This window comes from Hypanus sabinus, chromosome 8, assembly GCF_030144855.1.
Source record: "Hypanus sabinus isolate sHypSab1 chromosome 8, sHypSab1.hap1, whole genome shotgun sequence".
Classification (NCBI taxonomy): Eukaryota; Metazoa; Chordata; class Chondrichthyes; order Myliobatiformes; family Dasyatidae; genus Hypanus; species Hypanus sabinus.
In genome coordinates this window covers 159785035-159806577 of record NC_082713.1, presented here as the reverse complement: position 1 = coordinate 159806577, position 21543 = coordinate 159785035, and the positions used below count along the sequence as shown (strand labels likewise).

General features: G+C 40.1%; 1 protein-coding gene across 6 annotated transcripts in view; it reads left to right on the top strand.

Annotated features, from left to right (window-relative positions):
* msrb3 (methionine sulfoxide reductase B3) overlaps positions 1–21543 on the top strand; it is a 129645-nt gene that overhangs the window by 36435 nt on the left and 71667 nt on the right. For all 6 annotated transcript variants that reach the window (XM_059978378.1, XM_059978376.1, XM_059978377.1 and 3 more), the window contains 2 exons: positions 9238–9346; positions 11040–11117. In XM_059978378.1, the coding sequence (XP_059834361.1) occupies positions 9238–9346; positions 11040–11117 (187 nt within the window). The remainder of the gene's footprint in view (positions 1–9237; positions 9347–11039; positions 11118–21543) is intronic.

The following is a 21543-nucleotide window of genomic DNA, read 5'->3' as shown; positions in this document are numbered from 1 at the left end:
AAATATTGCAAAGACTGTAACCATTATCTGGTTCCTAGTAACAATCTCTACTTCCTAAAGAGTGATTTCATATCTACCCCCAGATAATTCTCTGAAATGTAACCAGACATTGGTGTCACATCTGTGCCACCACTAAGGTTGCCTGGACCATTTATGTTCATTGGTGGGTCCTCAGGTGGCTGTAAAGGCTGACCTGCAATCCTCATATTCAGATGAAGTGTGGGCAAAAGTAGGTGGTGGCTATGGTTGGTGGTTACAGACAGACATACTTTATTGATCCCGAGGGAAATTGGGCTTCGTTACTGTCGCACCAAACGAGAGTAGTGTAGAAATATAGCAATATAAAACCATAAATAATTAAATAATAATAAGTAAATTATTCCAAGTGGAAATAAGGCCTTTTGGTTGATAGGTCTCTCTTCCGCTTGTTGTTGGCAGTACTACGGAGGTCCTTCTTGTGTGGCACAGCTTCCACTTTCCTTCGTTCTTTGCTCATGTGAAGTGTCTGTGTTTCTTTGTTGGTGTTTGCTTGATCATTCCTGCATTTAATTGCTCCAAGACTAGGTAACCTTGCCTTCGCCTGTCAAGGCTCTGGGTTCTGGCATTACTTCTCATGTCCACCCTTTTGTTCTTTTATGAGGTTCGTCGAAAGAACTTTGTTCATTCTTTTCTGCTATCTTCAATGGCCCAGCGTCAGAATCTGCTTGGTTGTGCCACTTGATGAACAAGCCTGTTTAAAATCTTGGTGTGTGGAACTGATACTGTATTTCTGCCCTGTTGTATTTATGGATACGAATGAGAAAGAAGAGGTGTCTAGGGATAGATTTTTTTTAAGATACCAGAGGTAAAGGTGCAGGAGTGAGAAGAGAAATATTTGCAGATGATACTCAGTCAATGATCAGATAAAAATGACACTGTTCTTTGCCAGACAAATGGCAAGCAAATAGTTGTTCCTTCCTGAAGAAGCAAAGTGCTTGACTCCAAAGTCAGTTTGATGAATACTGCTGGAAGAAAAATGAATTTTGGATTTGACTCTAGACTATGGATCAACATGAATATCTTTCAAATTTCTTCTTTCAACTTTGAATATCATCAAAAAAATGTATTATGTACTTTTATGTATGCCACCAACATTACCAAGTTTAAAAAATATTACTGAGGACAATGAACCCATGCAAACTGCCTCAGTAGTTTGCCCCTCTTTTTTGCACTACTTATTTCATTAATTTTTATATACTTATTGTAATTTACTCTTTTTATTGCCATGTATTGCAATGTTATGCTGCCGCATAACAACATATTTCAGGATATATGCGGGTGATATTAAACCTGATTATAATTCTGTAGTATCACACTGCCTTCCCATTATTGAGCCTTAACTTTAAGCCAGAAGTTCAATTGTAAATGCACCAGCATGTGCTGCTGTGAACTTGAATAGAATTAATTATTCTTCTGTTGCTCAATGATTTTCTTAGCAGTGGATTGAAAGAGACACGTTAGCCTAAAAATTTGAGGGCTTTTCCCATTCCTCCTGGTAGCTTATGGTACAGAAAATGTCAAGAGAAAAGCTGGGAAGACAAAAACTGTGTCTCAGTTATCAAATAAAATACTTATAAATTTGATTTATCATCCTCTCTTATGTTTAAGAGGTAGGTAAGAAATTTTGTTTCATCCAGGTGTTGAAACAAGTGCAGCTCTAAAGAAGTGTTTCTGATGAATAAACGTATTGAATGAATGTATCTGATTTACTCTCATTTTGAGGATAAATTAATGTAGTGTTTATTTTGCGGATGATGAAGATTTAGTTAATTATAAGCAATGTGGGCTTTGAAAGTAGGCCAAAGTGAATAGAATCATTTCTGTATTCCAGTTTACCTTGTGTTTTCTACTTCAGCAACATGGTGCTTTGTATAATACGTTAATTGAAATTATAGAAACATAGAGAACCTACAGCACAATACAGGCCCTTCAGCCCACAAAGCTGTGCTAAACATGTCCCTACCTTAGAACTACCTAGGCTTTACCCATAGCCCTCTATTTTTCTAAGCTCCATGTAGCCATCCAAGAGTCTCTTAAAAGATCCTATTGTTTCCGCTTCCACCACTGCTGCCGACAGTCCATTCCATGCACTCACCACTCTCTGCGTAAAAAAAAAAAAAAAAACAACTTAACCCTGACATCTCCTTTGTACCTACTTCCAAGATTATGTCAATAGAAATCATGCCATTTAATTGCATTAAGATTTCAAGATTTGTAACTGACTTTTTTGGTTAGGATTCTATAATACTGGGTTTCTGCTTTTTAAAGTAGCTTGTGATGGTATATGACTTTCTAAATTTAAGTTTCCTTTAGAGTAGTTCAAAGCTTTCCATCTCTACTTTTTACTGATCAATGCGGTAGTATTCACCAACTCTTCCTGTTTGCCACTAAGTTTGTTTTGTGCAATGTCGGGCGTGTCTACAGAACATAGCGCCAATGACAAGCACTGAAATTGCACCCCTGTCTAAACATCTGACACCCATCTTTTAGATAACTTTACCATAATATCAGCTCAAAAATACAAGTCAAGCTCATTAATCTTTTAATTAAATTATGGCACTACATGAAAATTATAACTGCACCTTCCTTGCTTTCACTGATGCAAATTGGTCTATGATGTGATCAAAGTCAGTTTTTTCACTTTCTTTTCTTTCTACACTCAACAGAGCAAGATCACAGAGTCTGCCTTAACCCATGGAGGCTCTCAAATATGAAAGTATTAGTTTTAACTTGCTGATTGATCTCACAGCTGGCGATGGAAACTGGGATGGTTAGCATTATCTGAATAGCAATGCGAAGATTGGGGAAGATGCTCTCATCTCCATACTGAACAATAAATTCAAGAAGCCCTTCAGGTCTTGATATTTTCATGTTGACCTGCCTTGATAGCAACATTCTGAATCCAAAATTTCTTCATATAGCTGCTGTCCATCAACATCAGAGCTGTACAATTCGCCCAAATTTTCACACTTCTTTAGGTCGTTACTGTCGGCACCGTAACACAGTCCCTCGACATTGAGAAGGAACCCAAACTTGGCATCAGTGTCATGCAAACGAGCAAACCTTTCGTCCATTTCTCTGTGAAGACGGTCGAGTGTCCCTTCATGACTCTTTCCATTTCCTCCTTAGATGTTAACCCAGCGTGTCTCGAGTTCTCATCACCCATTCGTTTCTTTCGTCTCTGACGTCTTTCAACTTCAATATTTCATTCTTGACAGAGACTGACTCCTTCTTCGAGTGACTCACTGACCAACACTTCTCTTTCATCATAAAAATGATCTTGGAGGGCTTTCAAATCCAGGGCAGCATCGTGGAAGTTCATGCTAGGATCCTGCAGCTTCTTTTGAATATGGGCAATGCAAATGAGTACTTTGTTCCAAAATCCTAGCAAAATCATAAAATCATAACATGCGGTTGTACAGCTACCTTGCGTCACTTCTTGTTTCACTGGTCTCGTTTTCGTCAACTATCATGTCCTGGAGAACTTGAAGAATCTCCTCAAGGTACTTGTCGACGGGCTTCACTGCTTCTGTCCTTGCACTCCACCTGGTTTCGGACTCTGATTTAACAACCACAGGCACGGTGCTTTTGAGTTTTTCCCAGCACTGTGTTGAACGAGAGAAAAACACGTAGAGAGCTTCGATGGTTCCAAAAAATGTGACCCCCATGGTATCCTGCTTGGCTGCATGTACACCCGCCAAGTTGAGTGAGTGATTGTAGCAATTCACAAACACTGCCAGGTTTTTTCTCACTTATTCTCTGATGTACACCGCTTCAGTGTCCAGCCATCACAGCAGCGTTGTCATAGCACTGTGACTGACAATGTTGTAGCTCAATATCGTCCTTCTCTAGCTGTTTCAAGATGTCTTCCACCAAGCTCTCAGTATCCTTCTGGCTTATCTGGATAAAACAAAGGAAGGACTCTCTAACACGGACTGTTTTCCTCTCAAAATCAACTTCCACACACCTCACTACTTCTGACATCTGGTCACAGTGTGCCTGATCCGGAGTCGAGTTGAACATGAGACCACAGTACTTGGCTTTACAAATGCTTCTCAGTAAACTCTGACGAACAGTGGTTGCCATCATGTGGATGAATTCATTCTGGACACCCGGTGAAAGATAAGGCATGAATCCAGGATGACTTTCCAAATGAATGAGATGTTCTTTTATGACAGGGTCAAAGATAGCTGGTAGTTTCAGTAAGCCAAGGAAATTTCCCACATTGGAGTCATCGTCTAGCTGAAGTGACTCCCTGTGTCCCCGCAAAGCCAAGTTCTGAGTCGCAAGGAAATTTATGCAGTGAAGGATTCTCGTCAAGATATCACGCCACTTCTGCTTTTCCTTCACAATCTGTGACTGAAATAGCACGTCAATAACTCCTCTGTTTCCAGCTAAATTTCTTTCCACCGTGAAGCATTCCGGATGATTCTTGGCATTTTCATGAACACTAATCCTTTTAGGTGCTTTCCACTTCCGTCACTTTCCTGCTCCAATGAGGATTGATGGTCTGACCAGGAGTACAGAAGACAACAGATACAAAATGCAGACTTTTTAGAAGGGGATTAGAGCAGCCATGAGCAAGTCACTTCCTTACCATGACCATTTCCCAATTTCCTCTTGAACCAAGTTTTGTTCACTGAGGGGTTATTTGTTGGTAGGAAAGGCCTCTCACTGTTCTGGAAATACTCTGAACCCAGCTTCATTATTTCTGTTCTCAACGCGTCAGGCAGAATTGCTTTTCCAGTATCCTTGTCGAACTTCAGAAGTCCAATGTCATGCTGTTCAATCAGTTCTGTTATGACAGTTCGAGGCTCTTTGACACCATCCAGTTCACTAGGTTCAGTGTTGTCAGGTAAAATCTCGTCAATAAACTCAACATCACCACCACCACCATCGTCTTCCCCTCTTGTCATGTCCATGTTCTCTGTGGCAGCCTCACTCTTAATCTCGTTATACTTGGATCTATCTGACTTGACTTTGTCCTTGGCTTGTGACACATTTGTACTTGATCCACCTTTGGATTCTAACAAACTTGTAGCAGGCGTAGGCGACTCCATGGAATGCGTCGAATGACTTGTTCTGGGCTTTTCAAAGAAGGGCATAAAGAGCTTGCTCAACTTCTTGGCTTCCTCCACCTCCAACCTTAGTCTCTTCCATCCTTCAGCTCTGCTTTCTTTCTTCTTCGTGAAGAAACGTTTCATGGTCTTCTTACACAATGCTCTGAAATAAGGCCATCCTAGTGCTTCTCACCCGTGATAATCAAAGACAGATCAAACATCTGAAGAAAATTCTTTTTTCACTGTCCGAGGATGGCTTGTCTGACTTTAATAGAAACTGCTCAGTGGCGCCCAGGGCACGTGCCATACCTTAGATACGCCACTGTGCAATGTCCAGTATTTGAATTGAGGGGCACGTTTTTCCACAGAGGTTTACTGTAAATGGAACAAGCTGCCAGAAGTAGAGGCAGAGGCGGATACAGTTACAGCATTTTAGATGATATTTCAACAGGTTCATGGATGGGAAAAGTTTAGAGGACTATGGGTCAACTGCAGGCCAGTTGAACTCACTTAGGAAGGTATATTGTTTGGCATGAACAACTTGGCCCAATTTCATGTTTCCATTCTTCACAACTCTGGCAATGCAGACAAAGATTAAAGCAGGGTTCCTTGAACCTCCTTTTAGCTAGTGACCAAAGTGGAAAGTATATGCGGTTTGGACTGGAAGGGAATTGGACACAGCTGTGATGCAGTCATAAATGAACAGCCTGAGAATGCTTTTTTCATAGAAAACTGACCATTTGACTTGGGAAGGCTGGAAGCGTAAAAGGAAAAGTCAGAGTAATCACCTTCAGGAGAAAAACAATTTTTTAAAAAAACAGGTAGGATATCTGAAGGAAAACCCTGTCTAGTGTAGCTTAAAGTTACTGCAAAATCAGAACAGAATTGTAACTAAATTGCTCTTTTCAGTCCATCTATCTATCATTCTGACTGCATGAGAGGCCTGGTAACACAGCACATTTGTGTTTCAACATATTCTTATCACTGAGTGATTGGATAAAGGTCTGCACATTCAGTTTCCCACAGGATGAGCTTTAGATTATAGTTATAAATTCGGGTAGCCACAGAACATTAGACATTGTTTAAATTGTCAGCTCAAATACATGTCTCTTTTTTATGTTACCCTTTAGACACCAGTTCAAATATTCCCAGGATAAATGGAGCTGTATGTTTTGGGGTTAAACCTATGTAAAATGTATGTGGTGAGTTGTGCCCATGCAGTAAAATAACTTCTTTATTCTCATCCATGCCTGAATCATAATCAGGTTTAATATCACGGACACATTGTTAAACGTTGTTTTGCAGCGGCAGTACAGTGCAAGACATAAATACTATCAATGTTAATCAATATGTAATACTAAATAAAATACTATAAATATATAATACCATCAGTAAAAATACTATCAATTACAACAAGAAATACATATAAAATATAAATACATAGTGTAAAAGGAGAGCAAAAATAGTGAGGTGCTGTTAGTTCATTGTCCATTCACAAATGGTGGAGGGGGTGAAGCTGTTCCTAAAACACTAAATGTGTTTCTGCAAGATCCAGGACCTCTTGCCTGATGGTAGTAATAAGAAGAGAGCATGTCCTGGATGATGGGGTCCTTAATGATGGATGATGCCATTTGAAGATATCCTCAGTGCTAGGGAACCTAGTGCCCTTGATGGAGCTGGCTGTTGCAGCTTTGCAGGACCTTCCGATCCAGATGGTGATGCAACCAGTTAGAATGCTCTCCATGGTACATCTGTAGTAATTTGCTAGAGTCTTTGGTGACTTATCAATTGTCCTCAAACTCCTAATGAAATACAGCCACTGATGTGCCTTCCTTGTATTAATATCCTGGGCCCAAGAAAGATCTTCGGAGATCTTGAATCTGACCCAGGAACTTGGAAACCGCTCACCCTTTGCACTGCTGACCCCTCAGTGAGGAGTGGTGTGGTTTCCCTGGACTTGCCCTTCCTAAAGTCCACAATCAATTCCTTGATCGTGCTGATGTTATTTGCAAAGTTGTTGTTGTGGCATCACTCAACCAGCAGATCTGTCACAATCCTGAACGCCTCTTCATCAGCATCTGGAATTCTACCAACAGTTGCGTCATCAGCAAGTTTATAGATGGCGTCTCAACTGCGCCTCGCCATACAGACATGAGTCTGGAACCTTCTGCGACATTTTCACATATTAAAGGCAGCACGTGAATGAAAATGATAGATAATGTATATACTTTGTTGCTAACTAAATGGAATTAATTGTGTGGTATTAGTACTTGTAGCATTTTATAGAATCGCACAAACTGGAAGACCATCGCGTTGTTCTTTTCGCATGGATGTGATTTGTTTCCGTGGCATGCCCAACTTCTCCCTAGTCTCTACCCATGAAGATCAAAAGGGGCACAAATTTGACTGGGCATCAGTGAAAGTCATGGCACAAGCGAACATGTGGCATGCCAGAGAGTTCCTGGAAGCGTGCTTTTCTGCGAACAATTCTGTAAACAAATGCGTAGACCTCGATCCTACATGTGAGCTGACGCGGGGAAAATTCCAAACTACAGCACATGAAGTTTGCCACACAGCTAATCAGCTACAAGATTTCCTCCCCATATCACAACTGAGTTTCAGAAATGACATCCAAATGGAAAGTGTATAAAGGCCAAGCATACAAAGGACACACCACACTCAACAGTGCACTGTCGATATCTCCTCGTATGGTGACGAACCATTTGCAAGTAAATTACCAAGATCAGAGAGTAACTCAATATCAGCCAGCTGAGCTATGCATCTTCCAAGTTATTTCTGGCAAGAAAATTTCCTTACTGCTCAAAGTGGCTGTGAGATTTTTAGATGGACTAGCAAGCAGCTTCAAGGATGAATCCAAAATACATTAAGATATACTTCGGGAAAAATTATGGGTATGAAGAGGCAAGCTATTGATGAGGTATATGCCAGATCAAAATATTGAATAAGTTTGTTGCAACATGGAGGAAAAAAAACTATGGAGAACTGTTCAAGTTAGAATGTCTAATATCAAAGTTATATTTTGTGCTCTATTGCTTAATTTTTGGTGAAATCTTAGGGAATTCATTTCCCTTATATGTGCCTGACAGAAATGGACAAAAAATAAGTTTTGATGTTCAATACAAAGACTTTCAAATAATTCTTTGGGTAAACTCCTTGTTCTTTCACATGCTAATCATAAAATTCCAAGAGAGGATTTCCTAGTTTCTAAATTTTGCATATTTTCCATTATGATGTGCTTATCTGTTTGAGAAGTGCTTTAAATCGTTCCGCCATTGGAATTCTTCTGTGTGGTATATCATGTGCTCATTCACTTGTAACTTGCCTGAGTTACTGAGTTTGCAAGATTGGAAACATTGTTTTTATCACGTTGTGAGTATAAACATAAAGCACCTCTGCACTGCTCCCAGATTGCCTGGATGTTTTCCTAAATCAGGGTACAACTGTTTTGTAATCCAAGCTGGATAATATACATTTATCCATGTACCTTTCAGTCCAGTGGGAAGCTCTCTTGTGCCTGCTTGACCAGGAAAGTCCAAGTTTGTGATGCTTTGTTCAAACTCGCTCAGTGAGGTCTGGCAAGATGTTGACAGATGATGTCACATGACACCATTATCCCATTTATGCCTTAATTTCCACAGGGATTGAGAAATTTGAAATATCACCATTAATTCGTTTCATTCCACCTTGCCGTTACACTTTGAACTCATTATTTTGTACCATTTTCTTAAGGGACCTACAGGCGCTTGCATTTGGTGGTTTTGTAACAGGGAGGTTAAAATAGCCTGCTTTTGACCCAAGTGAATTCTACGCGTTATTTTTAGTATAACATAAAATGTTTTTCACTGTCGGTATGTTCTCTAGCAGGATGTTATATGCACAGCGAAAGCTTTGGCTGCTACACATTGTCACACCTCCACTGGAGTCACCTGGCTCTCTTGCAGCATTCTTAACTTGTAATTAAAGAATAACCAACAGTACTCCGCTCAATTCAGCATTGCATCGGGGACTAGTTTGGCAATTGAAAAATGAGTGCAGAAACTGTGCTGTGGCCACTAGCCAAAATAGTTATTCAGCTTTTAATCTAGAGTGCTTTTTCTCCTACATTCTCCCTTTCCAGGTTCATGTAGGGATAAAAAGAGCTGCAAGGTTACCTTCCCCCAGGAGGAGCTGAGGAAGCGTTTGACAGCCCAGCAGTACTACGTGACTCAGGAAAAGGGGACGGAGAGGTGCGATCATTCAGTGTCTGGCGTCTAACGGGACCTAAAGGGGGCAACATGGTTTGAACACTCCCATTCCACATAAGGTTGATGGTGTATACCATTTTAGTTGGGGTGGCTGTTCAGGATAACTCCTCTGCAATTCTGGCATCTACCATGCTGTCGGTTGGACTCTTTCCCAGTGTTCGTTTGCAACACGTACCTTGTGTATGCTGCAGTCAGTTTATCCAAGGAATCAGCGGGCAAACCTGGGTAATTTTTCAATGTACAGTCTCAAAAATGTACTTCTCCTGACCACGTTTAAGTTGAAAAGTCTCTGGGACCAACACTTGCTCACCTTGAGATCCTTTCCCATAATCAACCATCACCCACTCCAGATCATGTCATACATCTACAACTAGTGTTTCATCTGCACGACTTGGAGGGCAGCTGAATATTTGCACTGATGCATTTAACACGATTCTTTGTTCCTTTGCTTTTAACCATGTGGCATAAGCATGAGTGGGGTATGATTCAATTTATACTGTAGAATCCTGTTTCCAAGTCTTTTCTATTCTGAGATGTCCTCCACATTGTTTTAAAGCCACTTGTACACAAAGCAGCAAAGTAGTAGTTCGACTACTTTGGAAGTCTCTCTCTCTCTCCAGATACTAGAATAAACTAAACACTGAGGGAAATGGACCGCCGCCAATGAGCGGTTTGAAGGTGGTCATTGTGTGTTCAGAAGTTTGGCTGCCAAAAGAAGGTAGTGTAATTAAGACCTTTTTTTTGAAGCACATGTGGAGAAAGTATTTATTGGCTCATTTGTGGTCGGAATGTCAAAAATGTTCAATAACTGCCCTCACATGTCTTCAGTCCCTGGAACTTAGCCCTCTGTGCTTTTTAAAAAAAAAAATCCTCCTCGCTTCCAAGGCTGTTTTTAGTGAATAAATTCAATCTCTCAGCTGATTCTTACTTCACGAGTTGACATGCCAAGGATAACTATTTTGTCAGGTTTATACAGTAGACCCTGGCACAGGCTTGCAGGCCAAATTTATTAATGATGTAACTGCTTGTTCCTGTTCTTGCTCTGCAAAAGACTTTTTACAACACATAGGGCCCCAGTTAATAGGCCACACTTTCTTCCTGTCACAATATATTAATTGAACTTACTGAAAGTGAGTCAACATAGAAGATTCAGAAGTGCATTATTTAAAGTATATTTATTATTAAAGTACACACTGTATACTTCATATACAATCCTGACATTCATTTTCTTGTGGGCATTCATAGTAAATACAAGAAACACAGTAGAATCGTTCAGCACCCAACAGGACCACCAACAGCAAATGTTCAAAAGCCATAAAACTGTGTAAATTCAAAAAGAAATTAATAATAATAAGCAATAAATACTGATAACGAGATGAAGAGTCCTTGACAAAGAGCCGATAGGTTGTGGGAACATTGGCACCGGACCTTGATCTCTATCCATGAGTTCTCGGCCAAATGATATTTTGCTGAACACCAAACTGGCAGAATGATTTGCAATACAGGTGCAAAGATTTTTTTCACAATTTAAACTAGCAGGGAGGGAGAGTGGGGGGAGAAAGGAACAAGGGTGAAAGAATAACAATCCAGCATTTTCTTTCAAACGTGTTTACTGTTTTGCAATAAAATAGCGCTCCTTTTGAATTCACTTTATTCACTTAATTTTCTATTCTAGTCCTTTTACAGGCGAGTACACATTATACAAAGACAAAGGGACCTACAATTGTGTTGTTTGTGGGACTCCCCTTTTTACGTAAGTAGAAAAATATATGGTGTTAATAAACAAGTTAGTCAAACAGCACAAAACAGGCATTTCAGCACTATTAATTTATGCCCCCAAGATGCCAATCTAAGCTGATCTCACTTGCCAGCCTTTGGCCCATATCCCTCTAAATCAGTAGTTCCCAACCTTTTTTTATGCCATAGATCCCTCCTATTAACTGAGGGTCTGTGGATCCCAGATTAGGAACCACTGCTCTAAATCTTTCCCATCTATGCACCTGTCCAAATTCCTTTTAAATGTTTTTATTGTAGCTGCCTCATCACTTCCACTGCCAACTTGTTCCATGTATCTACCACCCTCTTTGTGGGAGAAGTTGCCTTTCGAGTTTCATTAAATCCTACCCATGTCATTTTGATGGCCTCTAATCCTTAATTTCTTAAAAGATTTATATGAGTGGGTACATTCACTCTATCTCTGCCCTTCATGATTTTAAACACCTCTATAAGATCACTCCTTGAGGAGTCCCAGTATTAAAGTTGTGGCATGCCCAACCTCTTCCTGTAACCCAGTTCCCCAAGTCCTGTCAACATCCTCGTAAATCTTTTCTGCACCCTTTCTAGCTCACTGGCATTTTCCCGAGAGCAGGGTCATGGAAACCTTGTGTGAAGTTCGCACCATATGATGAAACCAACAATTACATTGAAAGAGCGTGCAAGTTTTGTGCCATTATGTCACTCTGACCCCACATCCAGGTTGATGACTGCACTTGTTATCTTGCTGAAGTGCTTGAGAGGAACTTGGGGAACAAGCCCACGAAAAGAATCTGCAAGACACAAAACCTGTAAAACAAAACCTCTAAAAGCTAAACTAAACCAGATGGCAGGATGCAGTATTTAGCCTAGTGAACCTCCTTCCTCTTCCCATATGCGTGGAGCAGTTGAAAGGAATAATATAGATAGAGAATAATACCCTGTCCACGTCGCCACTGTTACCATTTTGTACACCAAGGGTTTAGCAATAAGGGTTTATTTGCTACTGCAAGTCAAATTGATTTCACAAAATAATAAGTTTTTCCTTTATGAACTAATTGCTCATGGCTTTTATGTTTTAATTGCACTATGAATTTGTCCACTTTGCTGATGAAATCCATTAATGAAATCGTGCTTGTTTATGAGTAGAATATTTCTGCTTTGAATATTATGCATCACCTTTGATACATGGCTGTTCTTTTAATGTTTTTATTACTATCATCATGTTTGCATACATTTGAAAGTCATAGTTGGGATCATGAATGCCTTTTTTTGGGGGGTGGGGTCAGTGTGTCAAATATTACTGGAGCTTTTCTATAGTCTTGAGTTGCAGTGGGTGCCATTTTAGTAAGTGCTTTAATATGTATGCAGTGCCCTGAATGCAGATCATGGCATTAGTGAAGCTATGTGTTTGCTTCCTTCCATACTGAAACTGGAGAAATTAATATCCTCTTACAATCTGATTTCAGTATAACTTGTAGGAAGGAGATTTATTCAGAGATACAGCATGGATCCTGCTCAGCAAGCTGCCCCTCCCAGCAGTCTACCTATTTAACCCAAATCTAACCACAGGACAGTTTACAATGACCAACTGATCTACATATCATCTACATAACGATACATATTTGGAATGTGTGAGGAAACTGGTTTACCCAGAAGAAACCCATGCACTCACAGATGGATGTACAAATGTCTAATGGATGGCTTTGGAATTGAACTCTGAACTCCAAGACCCCGAGCTGTACTAGTTACACGCTGCTATGGCATGTCATTCCCTCTTGCAAGAAGTCATCAAGTAGAGAGAGCAAATTGGCTGCATTTTCCCTATGGCATGGTGTGCTGTTAATTGCAGAGAAATTAGACTGTGGTTGTGCTTTGCCTACAATGCTATATATTAGAATTAAAAGAAATTCATTCTCTTAAGTTTCCAGATAGTGATATTAGATCCAATAGATCAATACATGATACCCCGGCAACAAGCTTAATGCCTTTATTTATGCAGCCAGTCTCTGTACCAGCAGAGCATGAGGTACCACAACAAACCAAACTTGACTGCCAGATGACAAACGTTTTCCTTTTAATGAACCTGATGCAAAACCCACATACAAACTTGGGCAGCAAGTGTACAGGAACAACTGTACCTCCTGCAGCAACCAGAACGTACCCACTGGCTTGCTAACAAGGTGCCATTGCTGCTCTGGAGGAGCCCTGCATTGCTTGGTGGTGAGGTCTCAAATGGATGCTGTATAGATTAGCAAAAGTAGGGCAGTGGATGAAAATGTGTTGTTCATCAGCTGAGTTTTGTGTGAGATGAAGTTTAATCATATGAAGTTTATAATTTGCCAAAACATAGAGCCAATTTAACTGGTGCCCCTTAGTATAGTATAATTAGCCTAATATGCTGATTTTATTATTTCTTAGTGATTGACAAATGGCCAAAATTTCAGAGGTAATATGATGACTTTGTATTTATGCAGTATGAAAATTAATAATGAAACTAGCATCATTCTAAATTATGTTGTCAACTAGAGTTTAAAAATAAATATTTGATATAATATTTGTGATATAAAAGCTCATATTATTATTTGAAATATTGAAAAAAAACTGCCCAAATGCCCATGTTTCATTCTGAACGCCTTCTGTGATTTTCTAATCAGATTTCTGGATTGACAAGTATTTATTCTGCGCACCATCCTTATTCCTTCAGGGCCATGAGTGTAGTTGTGACTTCCGTAGTAAACCCCTGTTGAGTGCAAATTTTAAATATCTATTATGCGAGAGACAATAGCACAGTGGTTAAATTTCTTGACGAGCAACCAGAGGTTTGGATCATTAATCCAGAGATGCAAGTTTGAATTGCCCAATGACAACTATTAAATATATGTGGAATTTGCTTTCATAAAGCTAATCTTTCATGTCGTGAGCATGAAACTTATTTATTTATTTGGGTATAGCTCGGAAAAGGCCCTTTGAGCCCTTCGAGCCATGCTGTCCAGCAACCCCCAATTTAACCCTACCCTAATGACAGTACAATTTACAGTGACCAATTAACCTACCAACAAGTACGTTTTTGGGCTTTAGGAGGAAAGTGGAGCATCCGGACAATACCCACACAGCCAAGGGGAGAACATGCAAACGACTTACAGACAGGGTGGGAATTGAACCTGAGCGCCCTAGCACTGTAAAGCGTTGTGCTAACCACTACGCAAGTGGTACCCTACTGGACTATCATTTAAAAAAGGAAACCACTTATTCACTTCTGACTTTTAGAGAAAGCAACTGTCTATATAGGGTGTTATGAAAGCATAGTGGTTAGCGCTACAGTTCGGAGTTCAATTCCGGTGCCATCTGTAAGAAGTTTGTATGTTCTCCCCTTGACCCATGCTTTCCTTTGGGGTGCTCTCCAATGACGTATTGGTTGGTAAGATCATTGTAGATTGTCCTGTGATTTGGCTAATGTTGCTGGACTGGAAGGGCTTGTTCCATGCTGTATTCTTAAGTATAAAATGTGGCACCTGGCCAAGTGGTTAAGGCGTTGGTCTAGTGATCTGAAGGTCGCTAGTTCGAGCCTTAGCTGAGGCTGCGTGTGTGTCCTTGAGCAAGGCACTTAACCACACATTGCTCTGCGACGACACCGGTGCCAAGCTGTGTGGGTCCTAATGCCCTTCCCTTGGACAACATCGGTGGCATGGAGAGGGGAGGCTTGCAGCTTGGGCAACTGCAGATCTTCCATACAACCCTGCCCAGGCCTCAGTCATCATTGAAAATGAAATTGACAAAATTGAAAGACAGCTGACGAAGAAGTAGTATAAAATATAATTATAAATATCTTTTCCTAGTGTGGCTTGAAAATCTTAGGGTGTTAAAATAGTCAGGCTTTGGGTCAACAGGCTTAGGCAAGAACAGGCAAAGGTTCTAAGTAAATTTCTGGTAAATTTTTTTCTGTTCGTACATAGGGTGTTAAGAAGGTGTCCAGAGTGAGTGGTATGTTCCTTATGTGAGATATGGGAACTTTGGGACACCTCCAGTCTCCCTGATAACTACACCTGCATAAAGTACACCGAGCTGCAGTTTCTTAGAGACCGTGTTAAGGAACTCGAGCTGCAGCTGGCTGACCTTCAGCTCATACAGGAAAATGAGGAGGTGATAGATGGGAGCTACAGGGAGGTAGAGACCACTAAGTTGCAGCAAGCAGGTAGCTGGGTGACTATAAGGAAAGACAAAGGGGATAGGCAACCAATGCAGAGTATCCCTGTGGCCCTTTCCCTCAGTAATAAGTATAATGCTTTGGATACTTTTTGGGGTGGGGGGGGGAGCGAAATGACCTACCAGGGCATTGTTTGGTTGTGGCTGAACGAAGATTATAGTTAGGAGCTTAACATGCAAGGATACACATTGTAGGAAAGGATAGGCAGGTAGGCAGAGGGGCTGTGGTAACTCCATTGGTAAAAAGTGAAATCAAATCCTTAGAAAGAGGTGACATAGGATCAGAAGATGTAGAATTCTTGTGGGTAGAGGTAAGAAATTGCAAGGGTAAAAAGACCCTGATGGATGTGGGCTACAAATTATGATGGGAGCTAAAAATTGTGTATAAAAGGCAGTGTTGCGATAGATATGGGGGAATTTCAATGTGCAGGTAGATTGGGAAAATCAGGTTGGTGCTGGATCTCGAGAGGAAATTTGTAGAATGTCTAAGAGATAGCTTGTTAGAACAGCTTCTGGGTGAGCCCACTAGTGCAGTGGCATTTCTGCATTGGGTGCTTTATAATAACTCTATTTGATTAAGGAGCTTAAAGTAAAGGAACCCTTAGGAGACAGTGATCGTAATATGATAGCATTCATCCTGCAGTTTGCAAAGGTGAAGATACAGTCAGATGTATCATTATTACAGTTGAGTAAAAGGTATTTCTGGTTGGCTGATGTTGACTAGTGGTGTTCCACAGGGCTCCGTGTTGGGGGTTGCTTCTTTTCACATTATATGCTAAATGGATGATGGAATTGAGGTCTTTGCGGCACAGTTTGTGAACAATATGAAGATAGGTGGAGGGGCAGCTAGTGTTGCAGAGGCAAAGTGTCTGCAGAGGGACTTGGACAGCTTGGGGAAATGGGCAAAGAAGAGGCAGATGGAAAATAGTACAGGGAAGTGCGTGGTCATGCACTTTTTAGAAGGAATAAAGGCATGGTCTATTTTCTAAATGGGGAGAAAATTCAAAATCAGAGGTGCAGAGTGACTTGGAAGTCCACGTACAGGATTCCCTGAAGGTGAACTTGCAGATTGAGTCAGTGTTTAAGAAGACCAGTATAACTTTAGCTTTCATTTTGAGAGGACGAGAATAGAAAAGCAAGAATGTAATACCGAGGCTTTATAAGGTATCGTACTTGAAGTATCATGAGCAGTTTTGGGGGCCCCTTATCCATGAAAAGATGTGCTGGCATTGAAGAAGGTCCAGAGGAGGTTCACGAGAATGATTCCAGGAATGAAGGTCCCAGGATTGAAAGTGTTACCAAATATAAGAAGTGATTGAAGGCTCTGGGATACTCACTGGAGTTTAGAAAAATTGTAGGGGGGGGAGTCTCATTGAAACTTATAGAATATTGAAAGGCTTAGATAGAGCAGATGCCTGTGAGGGAGTCTAGGACCCAAGAGCATAGCCTCTCAGAAGAGAGGGACGTCCATTTCGAACAGAGAATGGGAAAAATTTCTTTAGCTAGAGGGTGGTAAATCTGTGCAGGTCAAGTATTGGGTATATTTCAAAGTTCAAAGTAAATTTTATTATCAAAGTACATATACTATGTAACACCCTGATTTATTTTCCTGTGGACATACTCAGCAAGCCTATAGAATAGTAACTATAACAGGATCAATGAAAGATAATCTAGAGTGTAGAAGACAACAAACCGTGTAAGCACAAATATAAATGAATAGTAATAAATAATGAGAACATGAGAGAACAAGATAAAGCGTCCATAAAGTGAGATCATTAGTTGTGGGAGCATCTCAATGGATGGGCAAGTGAGTGTAGTTATCTCCTTTTGTTCAAAATCCTGATGATTGTGAGGTAGATGGGGGTTGATAGGTTCTTGATTAAACAAGGCGTCAAAGATTATGGGGAGAAGGCAAGAGAATTGGGTTGAGTGGGATATTAAATCAGCCATGATTGAATGGCAGAGCAGACTTGATAGGCCAAAAAGTTTATTCTGTTCCTTTGTCTTTTTGCCTTGTATTTCCTGTATCCTTATACCCGTGTTGTCAAACCTTATCTGCCTTTATTTAGAGATAATTGTAGGTGGACAATAAGTGGCAATCTCGCCAGAGCTTCTCATCCTGAGGAAATATTTATCAATCATTAACATATTTATCAACAAACAGGTAAAGGAATCTAACACATCTGAATTTAGCCACCACTAGCTTCCAAAACTATCCTCTTAACTACCATATTAACCTAGGTGACCATTTTCTGTGATTCCAAGTGATAATAAACACATTGTGGGATTGTATTGGTTTTAAGAATGAAATACTGTGCTTTCTAAGATTTGTGCATTGTGACTTTAGGATGACTTATCCCAATGTATTAGAGTATATTAGGCATTTATTATTATGTTTATATGGTTGGGAACCATACGAAATTCATTAGGAGAACACATGTCATGCCCACATTTTTCAGTATGTTTCACACTCATTAGCCAGCTATCTGTTATTCTTTCCATTACAAACCTATTTACCCACTTATAACTATCTAAGAACAAGTCAAAACAAACTCCAATCACTTTATCTCAAATCTTGTCACTTAGGATAAGACAAGCCTCTAAATATAGTAAATGGGAGGAAATGAGATAGGAAAGCCTGCACACAGACAAAAAACACTTGCCATTATTGATTAAGATTTGTTACACAATTGCAAATCTGTCTCAGTAGAAATAGTTGTCAAAGAATGTTGAGGACCTCATTAAGAACTAAGAGCTGGGGAATTACAGAAATGCTTAATGAGGACTTAACCTCAGTTTAATTTGCAAAAGAAGATGAAAGAGATACCAAGAGTACTTGAGGTGATGCTGTTATCAGAATGCACGTTCAAAAGAAAATGGTATTCAGGTGTAATTGAAGTAAAAGTAAAATTAGTCATCAAGTTCAGAAAGACTGAATCCTAAAATGCAAAAAGGTTGGGAGTATATCACAAGAAAAATCTTGTTGTTATTAAACTTGGTGATTTTAATTCTTTAAACTTCTATTTGCTGCTGACTTGGGACTAAAGGTATCTTTAGGTTTTGAAAAAAATTAGCTTTTTGATATTATGAAGAAACAACATAGTTTTCAGAAGAGCTCAATAAAATGTCATATAAAGCACCGAGGAAGATGATACCGAAGGGTTTGTAGGAGTATGCTTTGAAGGTTGACATAGATTAAGTAAAACTAACAAACCACAATGGCTGATGGGTTGCTTGTAATGGTGTGCCCAGTTCCCCTTTGCTTTTGGTTCAGAAGATTCCTATTTATCAACAACAATGCTTGTACAATTATGAGCATAGAATGTGGGTGTAGGAAGTAGGTGGATGATAAAGCTTAGTAGCAAGTTTAGCAGTTGGTGATAGTGAAAAGTCCAATGAAGGATCTTGTGACCATGTACAATGGTGATATGCTATTGCTTGTCTTAATATTTAGTCTTTAATTAACCTTACCATTCAGATTAACCTAGAAGTTTGTTGGTACATCTAGAGATCAAAAATCATCATAGCCCATGAACAGAGTAGTTTTAGGCATCTTTCTGGTTGTCCTGGTGCCCACTAGGACATTTCACTCCTGTATATTCACCCTTAAGCGTTAAACCACCTCCAAAAAAGGCAGCTGTATTGAACCAAAAAAGATCATCTGCAGTGACATTTTGCAACCAAGCTCAGCTGAGAAAGCATAGTTATTATTTACTCAGAGAAATGACAAAAAAAATTTCCAACTCTGTTTTCCTCTTCAAAGAGTGCTACTTGAAGAGCTAGACTCCAAACTGCTTTTTTTTTTGTCCTATGATAGGGAATCTCATAACCTCACATGTGTGCCTTAGCCGCTTTGCCCATAGAGGTCAAAGTTCAGGTCACAAAGCTTCCTACACTTGGATTATTCAGCTTACTTCTGCTGATCCTTCCCACCTCTCAGATTACTGGATCATTGAGGTTACCCAAACTGGAGGGGAGGAAATTTCATCTGTATTGCCTTTTCCCCTCAGGAACAGGGATAGACCTTTGTCTGCATCGGTATGCTTCCCCAAATTAATTGACAGATTGCATGCATGCCCGAACAGAAACATCTCTGCTAACCTCTCACTAAGAGTGCCTGGTTATAGCTGTGGAGAGTCTCATGGCCCCATTGTAAAAAGTGCATATCTTCTGCAGGCACACTTCCTCACCAGGCTATTTCTTCACAAGACCAAAATTTTCATGTCACCCCACTAAACACTTCACTGGGCTCTCAACCAGCTAAAAGATGGTGAGAGATCCTTTTTATTATGAGATGAAAGGTCCCAGGATTGCATGAGGCAAGAGTCCTGAACGTTTTCATGTTCGGTTCAAGGCCCCTCTTCAGTAAAATGTAGAAGCACGTGAGGCCAAGATGTTGAGGCTCATGATTGCACACTTTGCTTCTGGTACCATAAAGATTGGTGATAGAAGTACAGTGAAAGCAGGGGTGGATGTGAGGTCAGAAGGTGGCTGGTGTAGAAAAGCGGGCTGGTGCTCAGAGATCCGAGCCAGAAGTGCAAGTGGTATCTATTTATGTGGGCCTTGGGCAAAGGTAGCAAGAATGGGCAATTGAGATCTGACATTGATGGTCTCAAGGGGAGAAGATGCTCACCCGGGCTGGCCTCCCACAGTTGTGCTACAAGGTCTTTTTAAATGGCTTTAACACCTTGTGGCTATCTGTAGGTGTGAGTGTGTAAGTGTGCGCGCGCGCCCTTAACTCCTAGTGGAGTCGTCGGGGCGCCGTCATGACAAGCTTTTTGCACTGATCTTTTTGGTGATTGCTCATCGTACGGTGTGTCTTGGGCATCTGACACCTGTTGGAGCCCATCCCTCTCCAGGTTTTTAGAGCCGGCTGGATTCGAACTTGGGAGCCTTCGCTCTGAAGTCCGGCGCTGATGCCACAACGCCACCAGCCTAAACAAAGCCCAGCATCAAGGCAGGGTTAAAGATGAGACAGTAATGTCAACAGAAGAAGCAGAAAGTTAACGATGAACGACTTGCTCCAACTTGAGAAAATAGTTGGTGATATCCTTCAAATTTGCAAACCTATGATCCCCAAAACAGAAGCAAAGGAAAACTTGACAAAAATGTACAAAAAGACACAAGAAGATATGTTCAATTTGGTTTAAGAAGATAAGTTGATGATTTTGCTATAGTGTATGATTCCTTGCAGTATACTAAAATGAATAACCCAAAACACAATTTAGCAAGGCAGGATTCACTGGAGTTTCCGAATTTGGTGCACTCTTTACAGGAAACAGCAAAAGGAACAGAATGGAATAAAAAAAGTTTGCAGAACAGCTTGAGTTAGCATTGGGTTTGGCAATAAGAAGTGAAATGGCAGTTGCTGTAACCTGGGGGGAAAAAATGTGAAGATTCCCTGAAATGCTATGTTAACCATGGGTCACCACCTCTGATTATTTGACCTCCTGATCAAATAACTACTATAAAGAGTGGAGGAAATAGATGATTCAATTTCTCAGGCATTGCTGAAAAAGGTGGGTGCATGCCTGATTGGAATTCACAGTTTTGCGTTCTCCATTTAGTTTTGGAAATAAACTTTTTTTTTGTTTGTTTTTACGCACTTCCCACAACCCAGAGATGTAGTGCAGAAGAAAACCAGTGCTATGTATTCAACTTTCTAGCCATTACTATGTCTGAAAGCTTGGTCGGTTATTTAAATTCTAAAGGGGTCTGTAATTGGTATGGCTTGGGAAAGGAATTTCAGAATTTGGTACCCTAGCCATATTGGAGTAAAACAAAGTAATATTTTACACTAAAGTATTATGGAAGGAGCTAAACAATTTTTTTTAACTGGTTTACTGACCTTTTAGATTAATTTAATATCCATTTCTGAAATGTGATTTAGTAAGTTAGAAAACATTTTGTTCAGATTCAAATTATGCATGTCTATTTTAAGGTTTCCCTGAAAATCTGGCATTATTTCAGCATATGTTGTCTTCCAACATGTTAATGTACTGTACCGAAATGCTTGGTTTGAGCTGTAGTTACGCAGTCGTATTAACTTTGTGTACCCTGAAACTATGAAATATTTGTTCCGAGTCCTTTGGCAATACATCGCTTAATGTTAAAAAAGCAATTTTATTACATTGTAAGTGGAGATGCAATAAAATGCTGGTAAAGTTAGACTTTTGGAAATTAATCCTGTTATTTTTGCTCTGTCCAAATAAAATTAGTTG